This window comes from Marmota marmota, unplaced genomic scaffold, assembly GCF_001458135.2.
Source record: "Marmota marmota marmota unplaced genomic scaffold, marMar, whole genome shotgun sequence".
Taxonomy (NCBI): Eukaryota; Metazoa; Chordata; class Mammalia; order Rodentia; family Sciuridae; genus Marmota; species Marmota marmota.
This window is the reverse complement of record NW_026000174.1, coordinates 5,925,847-5,947,277: the sequence shown is the minus strand read 5'-3', so window position 1 is coordinate 5,947,277 and position 21,431 is coordinate 5,925,847. Positions and strand designations below refer to the sequence as shown.

At 38.7% G+C, this 21,431-nt stretch overlaps 1 protein-coding gene across 2 annotated transcripts in view; it reads right to left on the bottom strand.

The window, feature by feature from the left end:
* The window catches only part of Rab30 (RAB30, member RAS oncogene family), an 86,945-nt gene that overhangs the window by 21,919 nt on the left and 43,595 nt on the right, over window positions 1-21,431 (bottom strand). For both annotated transcript variants that reach the window (XM_015477357.2, XM_048787991.1), the window contains exon 2: window positions 1,331-1,431. In XM_015477357.2, coding sequence (XP_015332843.1) covers window positions 1,331-1,423 — 93 coding nt within the window. In that variant the 5' untranslated portion in view covers window positions 1,424-1,431. The remainder of the gene's footprint in view (window positions 1-1,330; window positions 1,432-21,431) is intronic.

Here is a 21,431-nt window from a genome sequence, read left to right as displayed (position 1 = left end):
AAGAGACCCAAATTCTAATCCCATTCTTGTCACTAGTATGATGTGAGATCATAAGCATGTCATTCACTCCCTCTACATCTAAGGTTTTCATCTGTAAAATGAGAGGACTGAATTGAATCTCTGACCTTTCAGTAATGAAACAAGGTCAAGGGAACTTTTGATAAAGGGATTGAAAATTTATCTGTATCTTTGCAGTTCCACAGTCTTGTTCTTCTCTTAAAAGCAGAAAAGATTACTAATGTTAGACAGATGTAAAACCAGTTGGAGTTTCAATGTATCTCCAAGGTGGTTAACTGAGCCCCAGATGCCTGTTAGCTTTTTGCTTTTGATTTCACCAGGCCAAGGCTTAGTAAAAAGCATGAGTTATTTTCTGTGTTTCTTATCACGGGAAAAACCCTGACATTTCCAAAGTGACTCTGAGCCATAAAGCTGTTTGTGTTATCCAATCTGCCTCTCCAGTTTTCCACAGACTTCAGAGCTGAAAGGGGCCTTAGAGATTATTGGGCTCCCTCATGTGGAGCTGGGAGACCTGGGAAGGGGAGGAACTAGGACAAGGACCTGTGTTTCAGCAGGAGCAGTGCTCTTTCCATGGCACCATGTTGCCCTAGACCTTAGAGGAGCTAGTCTTAACTTTCCCAATGTGTACTTTAGCAAAATACAAGCTGAAAGCATGATAGCCCAGAAAAAGGCTTCATTCTCCTTTTCATAGGAAAACACAAAAGGCCAACTTTAGAATGATTTCTGATTTTCGAATTTAAAACAGAATGTAATCTTGGCTAGTGAGTTTCAAGAAGGCAGCCCCAAAGGAAACTTGTACTTAGGTCATATGATAAGGCTTCAAACCAGAAAGGACATTCAGTTCAGAGAGTTCTTCACTGTTCTCATCTCATCCCCATTTATGAGGTTTAGAAAAATCAGCATATTTGGTTCTAAACCAAAATGATTCACGCAGTTTCTTGGGAGGAAATGAGGCATAGGCAGGGAGTTTGAGTTTAATTTGCATTAATTTATTTCTACCTTTGGATTATTAAGAACTAATCTATTTTTTATCCAATAAATTTTGAAACTTCATACTGAAAATAAAACCACTTGCTCCTTTCATATAGGGAAACAAAAAGAGGTGTGGGAGGGTTGGTATTGACCCCCACAGCCAAGCTCCCTTGAGGGGATTTAGAAAAAGCCTAGGCTATAAAACTGATACCACTTTCAAAGGGTGTGTTAAGAATGCACAGCCTAGAGGCTGGCCCTGGGACCAGGCACCCAATCCATAAGATTCCTCTAAGGCAGGCTAGACAGATAAAACCCACTCTGGGATTCTGAGTGCTCTTACCTGAGTGAACCGTCGGACTAGGCACGTCTTCCCCACACCAGCGTTGCCAATTAAAACAATTTTGAACAGGAAATCATAATCTTCCATACTCATTTACACAGCTGCAAGGCAAATACAGGCAAGAGTGAGAAAGGCCCAGAGAACCCAAGGTACACCAGCCCCTTCTCCTCAGGAATAAGAAATCTGACTCATTTGAAGAGCAATTTAATGTTCCCCTCTGGTGACCCTGCCAATGAGAGAGGAACACAGGTGTCTAGTCACAGATAGACTTCATTCCTCCCAGCTACGTCATGCCACAGGAAGTAATGACAGATGTCCTTTCACTTGGTAACCTTTATTCCTCCAAGCAGTCAGGTCACAAGTCCTCAGTGATAAGATCCATTTTCTTTCAGTATAAGAGAAACATCACCAGGCAAGTAGGGAGTGGTGCAGAGAAACAGGGACAAAGGAGAGTCCATCCAGAACTTTAAGGATGTTTATGTATTGTGCATGGCTCTGGAAAAAGTACTAGCAGCTAGGAGACTGAAGGGACTGTAACTATGAAGGACCCTTTTGGTCTCCTTCAAGTCCTGGGGGTCTTACCAGTGGAAGTTATAGTCATCTTGTCCTCCGATCCCCACCTCATTCCTATATACTTTCTCCAACCACACAGATGCTAAAGGGACCCTGAAGTGCCTATCTTTTCATTCTTCTGGGCTTTGGCATTTATGAGTTTCCCCTATCGGGATGCCTTCCCTTCAACATTATGAAGCCCTTCAAGGCCCAATGCAAATAGCTATTTCTCTCTGAATTTTTTACTAATCTTACTTAAATAAGGCAAACCACTTCCACCAATCTTCTGTCCTAAGACTTCACTTCCTATACACAGTTATTCAAATATCTGTCTCATCCTTGAGGGAAGTGACTATGTCTTTCAATTCTATATTCCCACCCTCTGGGACCGAGTTACCCTTCATAAATTTTTACTCTATAGAAGGAAAAAAATAATGGGCATATTGTTTAAGTATAGGCCTTAGTTTCTCCAACTGTGCTGAAAAGAATACTGTAAACTGTCTACTTGAGAGGACATTTTTTGAAGATTTTAAAAACAACCTCTTAAATAGCCTTGGTACCCTATCCTGGTGAAAGCAAGTTACTTATTGTTTCTATAGTACTCTATCACCTGGGAGGTGGGCCACCTCAAAACCAACCAAGGAAAGTTAACAACAAAAAAGTTAAATAAATCATAGAATAGGTCCAGTAGACTCTAGAGGGAGAGGCAATGGATAGACAATGAGCCCCTGGGGTGCTTGAGAGAGTTAGAAAAGCCTCAAGGTCACTCCTACCAGGAACTAAAGCTCAAATGGCTGCAGGCAGAGAAAAGAGCCCCAGGGGTTGAACCTGTCAAATACTGCTAGGGAAGTAAATCCACTGCATACAAATGTGGTATCCAGTGGACTTAACTAGCTCTTGATAAGATGACTGGCAACCAAGCCAACACCCAGGTGGCCACTCATAGGGTTCTCAGTTCACTTAAATTGTGGAGGAAAATCTCTCTTTGTGTAAGAATCTGAGTCCATAAGCAGTGGTTTGTGCTGGCCATATGTCTGGCACTATGTGGCCCTTTATGTATATTTCCATTTGTTTCTGCAGTCCAGAGGCTGAATTCTCAGGTAATATACAGTGTTAAGGTATATTACCTGAGCAAACTGAGATTAAGGAAAACCAAGGGGGCCCGAAATCATAAAACAACCAGACTTCAAGTTCCAAGACCATGTGTGTCATCAAAAAAACTATGGAGCTGAAGAGACCCAGGTTCAAATCCTGCCTGTGCTGCTTTCTAAGTGACCATTTTCCAGAGCTTCAACTTCCCTATTAACAAAATGAAGCTTATATCACTTATAACAGAATAATGATGCGTGAAGAAATGAATGGAAACCTCAAGGACAGGACCAGGCCCTTAGTCATCCAAACTCCTTCTCTTGACTCACAAGTTTTCCATCAGCTGGTTTCCTCCTTCACTGCTGGCCTCATCTCTCACCAGCCTCCTTATAACACACACTTGAAGCTCACTGGATTTCTTCTCTTCCTTAAATACTGTAGGATTGATTTTCTCTTCAGATGTTCACACATACGTCTGCCCAGAACACATGACCTAATTTCCCATCCCCTGACCTAGTCCAGATAACTTTTACTTCCCCTTTAGGTCTCAGCTGAAACATCCCTTTCTCTAGTTACTTCTCTAACTTGACAGGGAGCAGCTTGGGCCCCCTATGAAGGTTCTCCTGACACCCTCTTCATCTCCTATGATAATACCCACCACACTTTACTATTAAATGCTTGCCTCATATTTCATCCCCATCCATAAGCACCTCAATACTACTGACACATTCATGACTGTGCAGCATGAGGGTAATGAAGTGAACTGCACCCTGATCCCAACCTATCATCATCATCAGCAGCAGCAGCAGCATCTCACTGGATATAAAGTCATCTAATATCACAACTATGGGGTAGACACTTGACATTCCTAAATTACAGCACAAGCGAAGCGAAATAAGAAGGCACTGAGGTTCCACAGATGCTAACTAGTAGGGTTGAGATTCAAACCCAGACAACCTGGCTCCAGCACCCACATCTTTGAACCACTAGATAGTGCCTCTCACTATACCTGGCTCAGAGTAAGACCTCAAGAAAGATGTGATGAATTGAATGAGGGAGGACAAGCATTTTTATAAATGTGATTTCCCTTTTCTCCTCCCCTCTAGCTTCAGGCCCAAAATTCTACCACATTATAATAGTTCAAGTAAGAAACAAAGTCAAACTCGTGATAAATTTCAGGGATGTGAGATGTCAGTTAAAACTCACTGTTAAAAATAAAAAGAAAATAAAACTCAAGGATATGCAAGGTTAGCAGGAAGATGAAGCTGTGTGGACCAGGACTCACTGCTCCCATGAGCAAATGAGAAACAGGAAACACCGGACTGAGCTGCATTCTTTTCCTGTGTTTTGCTTGTTTGATGCACATTTATTTCTACATCTTTGCCTGATGTCAAAAGAACAAAGTAAGAAATACAGAGAATTCCAAAAATAAAGAACTCAGAAACAGTGCTCCTAAGAGAAAGTTATCAGTGCCCAAACTATGTATCTTTATGAAGAGAAGAAAGAGGGGCTCTGTCAATGCTGTGTCATGTGGTTACCACCTGGAGCAAACCACAGAAAAAAAGACATTTCCCCTTTCTAAAAGAAACTTACTTTCATGCTTTGTTGAATATGTTTCAGTTTGGGGTTTTTTGTTTTTGGAGCTGGGGACTGAACCCAGAGGCTCATGCATGCTAATCATGTGTTCTACCACTGAGCTATACTCCTAGCCCAAGTATTTTTTAAATGAACCTCTGAAGAAAATGGTTGTGAGTTTAAAACTGCAGGCTTAAGCTGGACTGTGAACTCCAGATTACCTGCTTTGATTAATGTTCTGTTTCTAATAGAAAACATGTGACTGTATGATTACACGACTGGTGTGATTCTACATCGTGTACAACTAGAAGAGTGAGAAGTTGTACTCCACTTATGTATGATGTGTCAAAATGCATTCTACAGTCATGTATAACTAATTAGAACAACAACAAAAACTTCTCTTAAAAAACAATCATTTTAGCTGGATACAGTGCTGCATGCCTGTAATCCCAGCTACTTGGGAAGCTGAAGTAGGAGGATAACAAGTTCAATGCCAGCCTTGGCTGCTTAGCAAAATCATGTCTCAAAATAAAAAATAAAAAGGCTTGGAATGTAGTTTAGAGGTAGAATATTACTGGGTTCAATCCTCTATACCAAAAAAAAAAAAAAAGACAAATATTCTAAATAAAGGGAAGAAGAAACTTTTAAAAAGAAAGAAAGAAAACACATCTGAATTAAATGTTCATAGATTCTCTGGAAAAACCAAGCTTTGAGTAAGCTCTTCTGTGTAGTCCATAACATAACAAACAGCCCAGGCATCAAGGAATCACTTTGTGATGAGAAAGTATCCAAGAGGTGGGGAGATACCCATTCAGAAGTAAACTAGTTATAACCAACCCTAAACTGACAACAAAAGTCACACCTTGTCTCACATTTAGGAATGCCAAGTGAGGATCAATCAAGCACATTAAGAGATGGTCTTCTGCCAAATTCTGGGGATTTCCCACTCTGTTACTGTCAATAATAACAATAATAGCTAACACTTATTCAAAGCTTATTATGTACCAGGTACTGTGTCACATGTAGTTATGCATTTAATCCTCACAACTCTATGATGTAGGTAATCTTTTTTAAATTTTTTTATTCTAATTTGTTATACAGGATAGCAGAATGCACTACAATTCATACTATACATAAAGAGCACAATTTTACATATCTCTGGTTGTATACAAAGTATATTCACAACATTTGTGTCTTCATACATGTACTTTGGATAATGATGTCCATCTCATTCCACCATCATTTCTAGTCCCATGCCCCTCTCTTCCTCTCCCACCCCTCTGCCCTATCTAGAGTTCCTCTCTTCCTCCCATGACCCCCTTCCCTACCCCACTTATGAGTCAGCCTCCTTATATCAGAGAAAACATTTGGCATTTGTTTTTTTGTGATTGGCTAACTTCACTTAGCATGATATTCTCCAACTCCATCCATTTACCTGCAAATGCCATGATTTTATTCTCTTTTATTGCTGAGTAATATTCCATTGTGCATATATACCACATTTTCTTTATCCATTCATCTATTGAAGGGCATCTAGGTTGGTTCCACAATTTAGCTGTTTCGAATTGTGGCTATAAATGTTGATGTGGCTGTGTCCCTGTAGTATGCTGTTTTTAAGTCCTTTAGGTATAGACCGAGGAGAGGGATAGCTGGGTCAAATGCTGGTTCCATTTCCAGTTTTCCAAGGAATCTTCATACTGCTTTCCACATTGGCTGTACCAATTTGCAGTCCCACCAGCAATTTATGAGTGTGCCCTTTTCCCCACATCCTCACCAACACTTATTGTTGTTTGTATTCTTAATAGCTGCCATTCTGACTGGAGTGAGATGAAATCTTAGAATAGTTTTGATTTCTCTAATTGCTAGAGATGATGAACATTTTCACATATTTGTTGATTGATTGTTTATCATCTTCTGAGAAGTATGTGTTCAGGTCTTTGGCCCATTTATTGATTGGGTTATTTGTTTTTTGGTGTTTAGCTTTTTGAGTTCTTTATACACCTTAGAGATTAGTGCTCTATCTGATGTGTGAAGGGTAAAAACTTGCTCCCAAACTGTAGGCTCTCTATTCATCTCACTGATTGTTTTATGTGCTGAGAAGAAACTTTTTAGTTTGAATCCATCCCATTTATTGATTCTTGATTTGTAGGTAATCTTTTTATCATCACTAATTTACTACAGAGGAAACTGGTATACCGAGATATTATCCTAGATATAGCTAATTAGTGTTAGGATAGATACAAACCCAAGTCCATCTGACTCCAGAGCTTTACTGCTTCTCAAACAGAATACTGCTGCCTCCTGTCTTGTGATTGACAATATCACTATATCGGTCACTGGGGCTGGAGGCTCAGTTGAACTGATCCCCAGGCTCCTTTGAACTGCAGGATTCTAGAAATCCCCCAGCTCTGAAAGCATCACTCCTACATTGATGGGGATGCACACTGGTTTCACATCACATGATGCTCCTCACTGTGCCCCACAGTCCAGGTCTCCCATAGGAACTAGACTTAGACTTCCCTTGAATGCCACTCCCACAATTTAGTCACCAATCATCTGTGTAATTAAGTACCAGGTACAGAGGAATAAACAGGAACACCACTCAGATGAACAGGTAAAATCTCAAATATAATCACCACCATAGTTCTAAATAAATGGATATATGCATGAGATTCAAAAAGGAAAAAAAATCAATGAGGAAAAGAAAAAAATTAACTTCAAGACGATAACAGGAAATGAAAACTAGTATGAAAAGCTTAAAAGGAAGAAAACCATTCTAAGCAATATAAATTTGGTAACATAAACCAGTTTTTAAAAACGACTACATTCACTGTTGCACATCTATGTATTTCCCCCTTGCCCTCTGGCACTCAGCATAAGTCAGCAGCCAGGTCCCCTCCTCCCACCTCTAACCCCAGACTTTACCCTAAAAACATTGTGAACACTTGTCCCTGGTTCAAAAAACTGTGTGTCTCAGGCACGTTCTTTTCCCTTCCAGAACTTCCACTTGGTCTGTAAATGGAGAGTGTTGACACACAGGTACCATGGGCCCTTCCCATGACAGTATGTGGCACTGTTCTTGCACACCATTGAGGCTGCAGAGATGAAACCAGGAGGCCTGCATCTGCTAGAGAAAAGTTTCTATATTCATAAAATGGAAATAATAAACATTAGAACCGGGACTGGGATTGTGGCTCAGTGGTAGAGTGCTGGCCTAGCACACATGAGGCACTGGGTTCAATCTACAGCACCATATAAAAATAAAAGTATTGTGTCCATCTACAACTAAAAAGTAACTATTTTTAAAAATAAATAAAATAAACATTAAAACATATATTACTGAGTTGTTTGAGAGGCAAATAATATATGGAAAATGTCCCTTTAAAAAATAGAATAAAAATTTTTTAGTCCTTCTGTCAAGTCATCTTTATCAACTGTAGAAAATATAGACAAATATAAAGAAAAATGAAACCATCCATAATCTTTCCCTACCCATACCTCCTCCTGGGTATAAATAACACTTTGCTATACATCCTTCTAGTCTCTTTATTTATATACCCTTATAAGTACGTATATTTTATTATAAATTTTTGGATTTAAAAAAAAAAACCAGCATCATAGGATCATGTAAAGTTTTTTTTTTATATATAAATTTTGTGTTTTCCAAAACCCCAAATCAGAACTTAGAGTCTGCAAAATAGAACTCATTATCAGACACCCTCAGCATTCTTTCAACATCTGCTTCTATAACCCTAACTACTCAAGAAGGGAGGGTTTGTGGAAGATGACTTCACAGTGACGTAACTTTGAGGAATGCTAAATACTATAATCCAATCCTGAAGATTTAAAATGTTCTGGATCATAATTAGAATAACTTATACTCCATTTATATGTGTCAAAATACACTGTGTTTGGTATATCCAAAAAGATTTTTTAAAAAGCAAATTTTCAACAAAAAATAAAATGTTGTGAAAATTCTCATCATGAATGAAACTGGCTTTGTTTAGTTCATATTTACAAAATATGATTTTAGCTGAGAATTCTTTTCTCATGTAACGCCTTTCAATATCCCTTGGTATATAGGGTTGCATGACACATGAATATGTTAAATGCTATTTTGTATTACTTAAAATCAGGGCTGCCCAGGCTGGGTTGCCAAAGAAAGTCAAGATATCACTTAAGTTTCAGTTTCAGATAGTAATAAGTAAATTTGAATATGTTTGTTCAATATGTTGAATGAGATAAATGAATGACTTTTTAAGATATAAGTGTAGCCAGGCACAGTGGTGCATGCCTGTAATTCCAGGCTCAAAAGGTTGAGGCAGAAGGATCGCAAGATCAAAGTTAGCCTCAGCAACTTAGCTAGGCCCCAAGCAACTCAGCAGAGTCCCTGTCTCTAAATAAAATATTTAAAAAGGGCTGGAGATGTGGCTCAGTGGTTAAGCACCCCTAGGTTCAATCCCTGGTACCAAAAAAAAAAAAAAAGAAAGAAGGAAAAAAGATATCAGTGTGATCCAAATATTACATAAGACCTACACACACACACACACACACACACACAATGTTGTTTATTTAAAATTCAAAATTAATTAGGTAGCCTATATTTTATTTGGAAACCCTACCCAGGGAAATTGATTAGCTAGGTCATAGCAGAAACAGAGGCCATAAATACACACCACTCCCATAAAGAACTGTGAAAGGAGATGAGTAGGGCATGAAAAACAAGATATCTCTACCAATCTAAAAGAGAAGCAAACAGGAATAACAAAGGACAATAAACAAAATTTCTAGAAGGCAATACTAGGCTGGGCTTCCTTAGAATCTGAGCCAGACTTCAGGGGCTGGGTTTAGACCAGTATACAGTGAGCTGCTCCATCCTTGACAGTTCTAGAGCACTCTGGACCTTCCTCTGACTACGTTCAGCATGTGCATCTACCTGGTGAAGGGGACTGTGCCCTGCATGTCTATCTTACCCCTACCGTCCTTAAAGGTAAAGACTGTACGCCAGCAAGACACTCATCTCTGCTTACTCTATTGCTGTGTTCAATTAGTATACATTGAACTGAAAGCATTTGATCCATCTTTCACTCTAACGAGGTTCTGTCCCAGGAAGCTCATTATTGCTTAATTACGAGGAGGCAATTACTAACCATTACTATAATCAACTGCTGCAAGCTCACTTGCTTTACATCAGCTGCTAATTTCATGTTATTGCAAGTTAATTATTCTCCTTGGCCATGGATGTCAAATACCCACCTGCACCATGGCTGCTCCTCATTCACCAGGCTATAAACTCCCAACATTTTGTTATATGGCTCTTTATAGTTTACAAATGCTTTCACATGCATGCTCTAATATGGATATCCCAACAACTTCATGAACTACTTCTTATTCACTATACAGGTAAGGAAACAGGGATTAGGTAATGAAGTGACTCACCTTAAGTCACACACAAGTGAGATGCAAGGTGACAATCCTGGCCACCCAGAACTTCTCTTTTCTAGAATACACTATTTTCCCATGTTCCTAGGACCTTGGACCATGATTTGAACACACAGGGTGCCAGAAACAATGCTAAATGTTTTTCATATATCATCTTATGTAATCCTTGCTCTAGCCCTTTACACAGGCATTATTATTCACATTATATAAGTGAAGAAATTGAGGTTCAAAGAGGTAAATTTATTCAGAATCATACAGCTCATGAGTAGAAAGTGCCTTGATTCCAAACCCAGGTCTTTCTGAAAAGAAGTTAATTTGGAATTAGGTATCCCTCTTTATACTAAAATAAACTCTAAATAGATTCAAGGTTTGAATCTTTAAAAACTGAAAGCATGGGGCTGGGGTTGTGGTTCAGCGGTAGGCGCTCGACAAGCATGTGAGAGGCCCTGGGTTCTATCCTTAGCACCAAATAAATAAATAAATAAATGAAAAATTGGGGCTGGGGTTGTGGCTCAGGGGTAGAGCACTCGCCTAGCACATGTGAGGCCCTGGGTTTGATCCTCAGCACCACATAAAAATAAATAAACAAAATAAGAGTGTTGTGTACAACTAAAAAATAAATATTTTTTTAAAAACTGAAAGCATGGAAATACTAGAAAAAAATGTGTGCATGTGTGTGTATAAAATCTTGAAGTGGGGAATTACTTAATATCAAGTCTAAATTGCAAAATAAATGATTAATTTTACTAATTTTAAAATAATTCTGCAAAACAGTAAAAATGAACTAAAATATCTGTAACACATGTATTTAAGTCTAATTCCATTAATTGCATAAAGAATTCCTATAAATAAAAAACAATAATCCAATAGAAAAATGGACTAAGGACATGAGCAGAAAGTTCACAAGAAATAAAACAGAACTTTAAAAAAAAAGATCAGCCTCACACATTAGTAACTGCAAACTAATTTTTGAACTATAAATTATAATTAAAATAATCAATAAATGGGATAGAATCAAACTAAAAAGTTTATTCTCAGCAGAAGAAACAGAGAGCCTACATCCTGGGAGCAAATTTTTACCCCTCACACATCAGATACAGCACTAATCTCTAGAGTATACAAAGAACTCAAAAAGCTAAGCACGGAAAAAACAAATAACCTAATCAACAAATGGGCCAAGGACCTGAACAGACACTTCTCAGAAGAGGATATACAATCAATCAACAAATCATCATCTCTAGCAATCAGAGAAATGCAAATCAAAACTACTCTAAGATATCATCTCACTCCAGTCAGAATGGCAGCTATTATGAAGACAAACAACAATAAGTACTGGCGAGGATGTGGGGAAAAAGGTACTCATACATGACTGGTAGGACTGCAAATTGGTGCAGTCAATATGGAAAGCAATATGGAGATTCCTTAGAAATCTGGGAATGGAACCACTATTTGACCCAGCTATCCCTCTCTTCAGACTATACCCAAAGGACTTAAAAACAGCATACTACAGGGACACAGCCACATCAATGTTTATAGCAGCACAATTCACAATAGCTAAACTGTGGAGCCAACCTAGATGCCCTTTAGTGGATGAATGGATAAAAAAAAAAAAAGTGGCATATATACACAATGGAATTTTACTCAACAATAAAAGAGAATAAAATCATGGCATTTGTAGGTAAATGGATGACATTGGAGAAGATAATGCTAAGTGAAGTTAGCCAATCCCAAAAAAACAAATGTTGAATGTTTTCTCTGATATAAGGAGGCTGACTCATAGTGGGGTAGGGAGGGGAGCATGACAAGAATAGATGAATTCTAGATAGGGAAGAGGGGTGGGAGGGAAAGGGAGGAGGCAGGGGATTAGCAAGGATGGTGGAATGAGATGGACATCATTATCTGATATACATGTATGAAGACACAAATTGGGTGTTAACCTACTTTATATAGAGAGATATGAAAAATTGTGGTATATATGTGTAATAAAAATTATAATGCATTCCACTGTCATGTATTTAAAAAATAAAATCAATTAAATAAAAAAAAGAAAGGACATTTTTCATCTCAAATTGGGGCAAACTTCATTCTGTACCGGGATACAGAGAAATGAGGCATTTGTGTACTACTGGTAGAAGACAACTCAACTCAAATATGATGCAACAAACCCTTGCTCCAGCAATGCACTTCTAGTAATCTAGCATATATCCATACTCATTGATACACTGATAACTCATACCTACATGTGAACAAAGGAACATGTAGTAGGATGTTCTGCATTTGTAATTACAGTTATAAAAATCAACCTAGAAGTCCCTCAGCAAAAAAAAAAAAGAAGAAGAAGAAGGATTATGGCAACGATAAATTATGGCATATATGTCAATGGGCCACACAGTCTGCTTTGGATGTGTGCAAGGTGTACTATGTGAAAGAAACAAGATGGAAACAGGGTGTGTATAATATAGAAAAAGGGTAAGAGCATATAATTCTACATCTGTTGATTCATACGATATTTTTGGAATGAAACCAAAAAAACTAGCAAGAGTGGTTTCCCCTGGGAAGGCTGTAAGATTTAGCTTTTTCTAGGAAAGAAGAGAACCTCTAACTCTTGAATTATATTCTACCCTTCCATTCACTATCCAGTAGTGCTTAAAAGGAACACAGTTTTCCTAATATAGTAAGAAAGGCCTTTTAAAAAATCAGTTTGGGGAATTCTGTTTCTATCTTTCTCTTTGTCTGCCCTCTTGGATCCTGGATCCAGGGAAAAAATATTCCACCAAAACTCCAGTATTGCCTTTCCTAGTTCATTATGTATACCATTGCTTTCTCTGTTAAAGCATGCCGCAGTACAGCAGCTCCCTAAAAAGGAAGATTCATTCTTGGAGACCAACATCCCTTAAAACCAAGTATCCATTATATAAAAACCAAAACCAATGGATCAAACAATAGTTTATTTGTGACACTAATTTAAAAATACATTTGTACAGCTTGGAAATTGCTCTCACTGCCCTTGACATAAAATCTTCCTGAGTAAACATGAGGAGTCCGTCTTTTTCTCCCACTTCACAGAGAAGGCATTTGAAACCAAGAAAGTAACTATAGCCTTAGGCCAGTGGCACATAAGCAATGAACTACACAGGTCCTCTGACTCTGAAACAGGACTGCTGCCAGTACAAATAAAGTCCACAAATAAAAACCCCTACTATGAAAGACCACGGGCATAACCATCGTAGGTGGCTGGCATGGATTCATGCCATGATTAGGGGTGGAATAAGGACAAGGGAACTCAAAAGCAGCCCTTAGAATATTTTTAAGACATGCAAAGAAATAAAAATGAAAAATAATAATACCATATTATTTTTAAAAATCAAGACAATAAAACACTTTATTTTATTCTTGGTATATATTGTCTTTTATATTCTCATATTTCCTGGAAACACAAAATAGATTTGGGATTACAAACATGTAAGAAAGATGAAAATTAACCTATGAAACAGCATTTCATCAGCATTAACCAAAGCAAAAATCTGAATTATCTTCCAGTGTTTTCACTTGCTATAGTGAAAACCACACAGATTTGGTTTTCCATAGACAGTTGGCCCCAAAAAAGGGGCTACTGCTTAGGACCCACTTGGGCTCCCACTCAGTTCCCCAGGCAGAACCAATTTGTTTTGTACCACAGCACCTAGGAGCAGGTGCTTGTCAGAGAGACTTGCATGTACCTGGAAATACTGGCATTTTCTTTCCTGGGGAAAGGAAAATGGATACCCTTCCCACTTGCTAATCCCTCTCCAAGTTGGGGAGCTTCTGTCTGCAAAATATGTTTGTTGAACAGATCTAAATATGGTACTTCCAAATCTAACTTGCTGTTTCCGTCTTTTGCACAAGCAGGCAAGGCTCCCTCTGTGGTCCTCCTTCAACAATAACAATACCACTGTAAAGAACTCTGGGGTTTTGCCCCACTGCCCTCCCATCTGTGTTCTCTAAATCAGGGCCTGTGTCTAATCTTTCTTCTGCAGAAGCTTTTCTGTGACTGTTTGGCTGGACCAGAAGGGCCCCCTTATCAGCCTCCTCAGTCTCCTCCCACAGACTGAGCACACAATGCAGCCTGGCCAGGCAGACAGAGGTCAGGGCCAAGACCCAGAACTGGGCTCAAGCATTTCCCCTGATGGTCCTCGCCCCAGCAACCAGAGGCCTATCAAGGACAGAGGTGTCTCCTCCTAGCAGGAAGACTGTCCAGTGAGACTGGATGCTTCCCTCAGCTGTTCAAATACATTCCCATTGGAAGTAGGAGAAAATGTCAAAGCAACATAAGAGTCTACATGCTCTGGCACCCAAATGGATGAAGATAAAATACAGGAATTCTCCCAAGTTTGTGACAGTTCTTAGGACATTCAAAAGAATGACTATTTGTATAAAGCCCAGACTTTACACACACTGGCTCATTTCATCCTTAAAACAGCCCTATTAGGTAGGATTTTGTAGGTACTGTCACTATAAGTAAGTTTTTACATCTACAGATGTAAAAAACAGAGCACTTCTAGTTTACTAAGGGCTTTCCTGTGCATTATCTTGTTTGTATCCTGGCAAATTCCTGTGGGGAAGGCAGGATACAAATTCTTCCTCAACATGGCCTTCCAATACACACACACACACACACACACACACACAACGCATGCTCTAAACCACCTGTTGCCAAGGCCTGCAAATTTTTTTTGTCAGAAATATTGCTTGAATGCCCTCTGCCCCCCACCACCGGTTCCTGCTGCACCAACAAGGCTCAGGCCTTCGTTGGCTCTCACCCAGCCAGTCTACTAACGACTTCTAACCAGGTTCTCTGTGGTCAAATGTTTTCCCAAAAGTATCTGCCGATTCTCAGTCTTGAGGATGAAGTTTAAATTCCTTAGGGTTAGTATGATAAGGCTTTTTTTTTAAGTTGGACACAATATCTTTATTTATTTATTTTTATGTGGTGCTGAGGATCGAACCCAGGGCCTCGCACATGCTAGGCGAGCGCTCTACCGCTGAGCCACAACCCCAGCTCCCTGATGAGGCTTTTTATAGTCCAACACAATTTACCTTTCTCCAATCCCGACATCCTGTAAGCTCTATTACATAGATTTTTCTCTTTTCTCCAAACACCCCATGTCCTTTCTGGCTTGTAGAGCTCTGCACATGCTCTTCTCCCTCCCTAACCTATCCTTTCTCCTATTAAAAAATTCCTTTTTATCTTTTCAGAAGCTCAGATGCCCTTTCCTCCATAATTTTTTCCAAATCCTACCATGTAGAATGAAGGTCTTCTTTATTTTTTCTTTTTAGTTGTAGATGAACACAATGTCTTTATTTTATTTATTTATTTTTCTATAGTGCTGAGGATGGAACCTAGTACCTCAAACATGGTAGGCAAGTGCTCTACCACTGAGCTACAATACAACCCTAGCGCTGAATGAATGTCTTCTTTCTCTGTTTCCAACTACCCTCTGTAAATAAAATAACCCCAGCACCCATTACACATTGTACTTATCCGTCATCTTTAAACCCTAAATTCCTCAAACTAGAATTCAACAACTATTTATTGAAGAAATAAGTGAGAATGGAAAATTTTTTAAGCAAAAATAGGAATTGTTTTTCGAAGAGTTCTAGATTTCAAAAAGTTGAAGGAATCTAGAATTCATGTAAACATGTACAGGCCACAGTTTAAGAACTGGGTGGAAGATACAGATGAGTTAAATTTACCAACAGATGGAATCTGAGGGAGAGCCTCAATAAAATAAATAAATAAATTCTAGGATTCTTATCCTAGGAACAACATGCCCAGGGACCAAAAAGCAGAGGTCCAAACTTCATTTAAGATAAATAAACGATAAATGGCCACTGATAACCTAGTAAAGGCAGGAATGACATCCAAACATTAACAGGTGGAAAAAAAAAAAAAAGTGAAACATAAAGAGCACAACTTCTTGCAATGGCAAGTTTTAAAAATTCATCAGAAGCCTTAACAAGGTATTGGAGTATGGCTCAGTGGTAGAGTGTTTGCCTAGCATGCACAAAGCCCTGGGTTCAATCCCCAACACCACATAAATAAATAAATAATCCTGAGGTGATTCTTAAAGAAAAAATAAAAAGCCTTAACAAAGTGACCCAGCAATCCTGCTTCTAGAAATTGTCCCAAAAATCATTCCAAAATGTGCACAAGGATTTATTCACAAGAAAGTTAATTCTGATAAAACTCAGACTAGACCCCCAAGATAGAGGAAGGACTAAAACCTCCATCTAAATGTAGATAAGTGGTCATGCCTCTCCACTGAGCCACATGATGTAATATTATGAAATAAATGCTTGGAAGAAATATATATATATATATATATATATATATATTTTAGTGCTGGGATTGAACCCAGGGCCTTATACATGCAAGGCAAGCACTCTACCAACTGAGCTATATCCCTAGCCCCAAGAAATACATTTTTAAAAAATCTTTACCTCCAAGTGGTGGGAACTGTGAATAACTTGCCTCATTTACACATTCATATATTTTTTAAATTTCAATAACATAATTTATTCACTAAACTTGACTTATTTAAAAACAAAGCACATTATTAAAATATAATAAATGCTCAACAGCCATGAAAGAAACACAGGGCAGGTACATATGTACCATACTAGTAACCATGAAAATTCAAACAGCCCTTCCAGAATGTAGAACTTACCAAACACCACAACTGAGCTCAGACTTTTCATGCAGTGAATTCACTGTTGAAAATTCACTTGAAGGAAAGAAATTAAGAAACTCAAAATGTTAAATATACAAAAATTCTCATTACATCTTATCTAAAAGAGTCAAAGAATTGAAAGCAATACAATGTCCAAAGAGGGAGAGGCGAATTCAGCATAGAATATACGCACCATGGAATTCAGGGAAGCTATTAGAAATGCCAATTATGACAACTATGCAGAAATATTAAATAATGTTGACAATAGGCTGTAAAATGAAAAGAATACACAAAATTGCATTTGTTAGGGCTGCAGCTATGGAAAATCAGTGTATATATGAACAAGTGAATTCAAAAGTAAAAACATATGCTGTGTAAGGATTATGGGATTCCAGGGAGCTTTTTATGTTTTAAGTTTTGTCCTCATTTTTCTTTAACAAATGTTTAACATTTTGCATGTACCACAGACACATTTTTTTTTTAATTTGGAAAGGAGAAAATAGATTACCAGTAGGAACACAATCACTGTCAGCATTTTGATGTGTTCCTCCTTTTTCCTATGTACTGGGTGGTTTGGCTTCATTTTTATCATCATTGTAATTATATTAATATTTTCTTTAAAGTTGTTTCACAATCATTTCTATCTTAAAAATGACAGAACTTGGATTAATGATGTAACTTAACATGAGCCCTATATGAGGACATAGCAGGGGTTTGCTTTAAGGGTCATCAAGAGTACCCACATAATGTCTGAGTTTTTTAGAAAAAAAAAATATATATATGTGTATATATATATATATGTGTGTGTGTGTGTGTATATATATTTTTTAGAAAATATGTATAATATATATATATACTATACATATATAGTAGTTGGATACGACACCTTCATTTTATTTATTTTTTTAATATTTATTTTTTAGGTGTAGATGGACACAACACAATGCCTTTATTTTTATGTGGTGCTGAGTATCAAACCCGGGTCCCACCTGTGCTACGCAAGGGCTCTACCGCTGAGCCACAATCCCAGCCCCATTTTATTTATTTTTATGTGGTGCTGAGGATCAAACTCAGGGCCTCACACGTGCTAGGCAAGCACTCTACTGCTGAGCCACAACACATTGTAATTATATTAATCATTGTAATTATATAATGTCTGTTTTTAAGCATAGAACAAATAATGTGCTCTTGTGACGAAATAGATGGACTTATCAAAGTTCCTAACATTATAGATGATCCTTAGGTTATATCAGTAAGCATAAGCCAAGAGCTTGGAGAGTACTGTGTCACTAAAGTTGATGTAGTTGAAAATTGAGGATTTTTAAAAATTTATTTATTTATTCTAATTTGTTATACATGACAGCAGAATGCATTTCAATTCATAGTACACATATAGAGCACAATTTTTCATGTCTCTGGTTACACCATTCGTGTCTTCATATATGAACTTGGGGTAATGATGTTCTTCTCATTCTGGCATCTTTCCTACCTCCGGCGCCCTCCCTTGCCCTCTCTCCCCCTTACCCTATCTAAAGTTGCTCCATTTCCCCCCCAGTTTTCCCCGCCATCCCCATTATGAGTCAGCATCCTCATATCAGGGAAAACATTTGGCATTTGTTTTGGGGGATTGGCTTACTTCACTTATAATATTCATAATTCATAATATTCTCCAACTCCATCCATTTACCTGAAAATGCCATGATTTTATTCTATTTTAATGCTGAGTAATATTCCATTGTGCATATATATTCACATTTTCTTTATCCATTTATCTACTGAAGGGCATCCAGGCTGGTTCCACAATTTAGTTATTGTAAATTGTGCTGCTATAAACATTTATGTGACTGTGTCACAGTAGTATGCTGTTTTTAAGTCCTTTGGGTATAAACTGAAGAGTGGGATAGCTAGATCAAATGGTGGTTCCATTCCAAGATTTCCAAGGAATCTCCATACTGCTTTCCATATTGACTGCACCAATTTGCAGTCCCACCAGCAGTGTATGAGTATGCCTTTTCCCCCACATCCTTGCCAACAGTTATTACTGTTTGTATTCTTGATAGCTGCCATTCTAACTGGAGTGAGATAAAATCTTAGAGTAGTTTTGATTTGCATTTCTTTAATAGCTAGAGATGTTGAACATTTTTTTCACATATTTGTTGACTGACTGGGAAGGATTTTTACTAGACATTGAAAACAGAAAGATACAATGATGTAATAAGTTTCAGACCAGAAAAATGTTAAAGGGAACAAACCTGCTTTCCATCTCTAATGTTCGTTTCTCCTGTTCATCTGCCCTTCACTGAAGCCAAATGCTCATAGCAGGCAGCAGCTGCTGTGCTCAGCCTGCTCCCCTTATCTCTTCTGGCTCCCCCCTTGCACGGTCCTTACTCCATGCTGTGGCCCAGTGCACTGCAGATTGCCACACACAGACCTAACATGCATCTGTGCCACATGGACTCCTAGAAAAACAAGGATGGGGGGAATAGGGAAAACACTACCTAAGCAATAAACTGCTCTGCTGCCTATGAAATGAATATGGCCTGAAGAAAGTGAGGAAAAGCTGAGTATTGCCTCCAAGGAGGGGCTCCATGGCTGCAGAAATGTGAATCTGTAGTGCTTTCAAACAATAGGGTTCTTCAACACAAACCGACTATTCATTTATTACGTGCCTGTCTGCCAAGGACTCTGCCTTCTGTTCCAAGAACAGAGGAAAAGCTGTTGTGTTGGAAAAGCTATGACATGGTTTGCCACCACTAAGGGAGCTAACCTCCTTAGAAGTCCAAGAGAAATGGAACTTGGCATTTGTTGCTTTAGATGCTTTTAGACACGAACCTCTGTTCAAGATGCAATGTGACTCCACTGCAACCTTTCTGAAGAACTAATCTGATCGTGTCATTGCCACACTTAAATCTCCTCAGTGGCTCCCAGCTGCTTCCACAGTCATCTCTAAAAAGGAAGCACAGTGCCCTGGTTCAGACGGTGAACTCTGGAGTAAAACTGAGTCAGAATCCTACCTCTGCCCTTTGGGAGCTGGGTGAGACCTTGGGCAAGTTTGATCCTCTTGGAGCCTACGATTCTTTATTTGCACACAGGGATTTTAACAGCTTGTACCTCCTAGGGTAGATGTGTGGATGAAAGGAATACAATGAAGCACAAAAAAGGAGAGCCTGGCATATAAGAGGGGCTCAGTGTTAGATGCTGCTGCTGTGATTGTTACTGTTGGAGAAAGTTCAAATCCCCTAGCAGGGCACACAGAGCACCTGTGACAAGCCCCTGTATGCTCTCCAGCTTTGCTTTTCATGACCTTGTGCCATCACCTCTGCCAAGCTCCCAGAGGGCAGACTGAGATAGGTTTCTCCCATCACGCATTTACTCACAGGGCTCTCCTCTTCTTGACTGGTGTGAAAGGGGTCTCTGAAGACTCTCACCATGTGAGTTAGTCGCTCCTCACTTTGTGTCTCCTGTGTCCCTCAGAGAGTCTTCATAGAAGCTTTATATGCTCCTTGGTTTATGTATCCTGTTTCATCCACTAGGCCTTAAGGACAGAGTCCCTGTGAGTTCCTATCTGCATATCCATTGCCTGGCACTTCAATAGACTCTAAATAAATGTTTATTAAATAAATGCAAAAGAAAAACTGACTAGTACACAGTAAAACTAGGGATGCTTTTCAGAGAACCTGAACACTAGGAAATCAAATCCCCAAACACCCCAAACTGTTACCAAAGGAGAGTTAATTGGCAAAGACCATATAACCAAAGAGAAGAAGAACGTGATAATTTCCCAAGAGAAAGCTAAGTCTTGTTATAATGCAGTGACTTTGTACTGGGAGAGGGGAAATAGAAGTGACAGTAAAAATAGTTTTAACCTAGCTGATATTGACTATTCATTAAACAGTGCTTTTTAAAACCTTCTTTGGAAAAAAAATCTAGAATCATAGTTGACTGGGAAAAGGAAAAGAGTGCTAGTTATTTAAATATAAAATATAGAGGACCCAGAATGCAAAAAAGAAAGAAAACGAATCTTTGTTCAAAGTCTACAATACTTAAAAATAAATATAGTTTCTACTTATTAAACAATATATGCTAGACACAGACATATTTACTCTATGTGCATTATCAAATTAGTCAATGTAAGTCCTCCACAATTCTGAGACGTAAGAATTAGCTTCCATTTTGCAGATGAGAAGAACACTCTCAGTCATGCTATACCTTTATACTAAGCATTTATTTACTCTACGTAAGTCACAGACCCAGAAGCAGGGCACAGGATGATGAACAAGCAGACAAGATCCCCCCTCCCATACAGCATAAGAAAGCAGCAATAAATGCCTGGGGAAATGTACGTATACATAAGTGAACAAGAGAACTATCAGATAGTGACAGGTGCTGGTAGAGAATGAAAATAGGACGCAGGGATTATTTTAGTCTGAGTTGTCAGAGAAGGCCTTTCTGAAGTGGCTATATTTAAGATGAGATTTGAATAAGAAAGCCACACATGCAAAGACTGGAAGAATATCTCAGGCTGAAAGATCAGCTAGTGCAAAGGCCCTCTGGTGAGAATGAACTGGCGTGGTCAAAGAACCAAACGGAGACACAAGGCTGAGTGCATCATCAAGGAAGAGAGGGCAGAAAGACTGATGTGGGGCAGGTCATGTAGATCAGGAAAAGCCAGCACAAGGAGTTTGGATTTCATTCTGAGTGCAGTAGGAGGCCATGGGGTGGGATGGGACGGG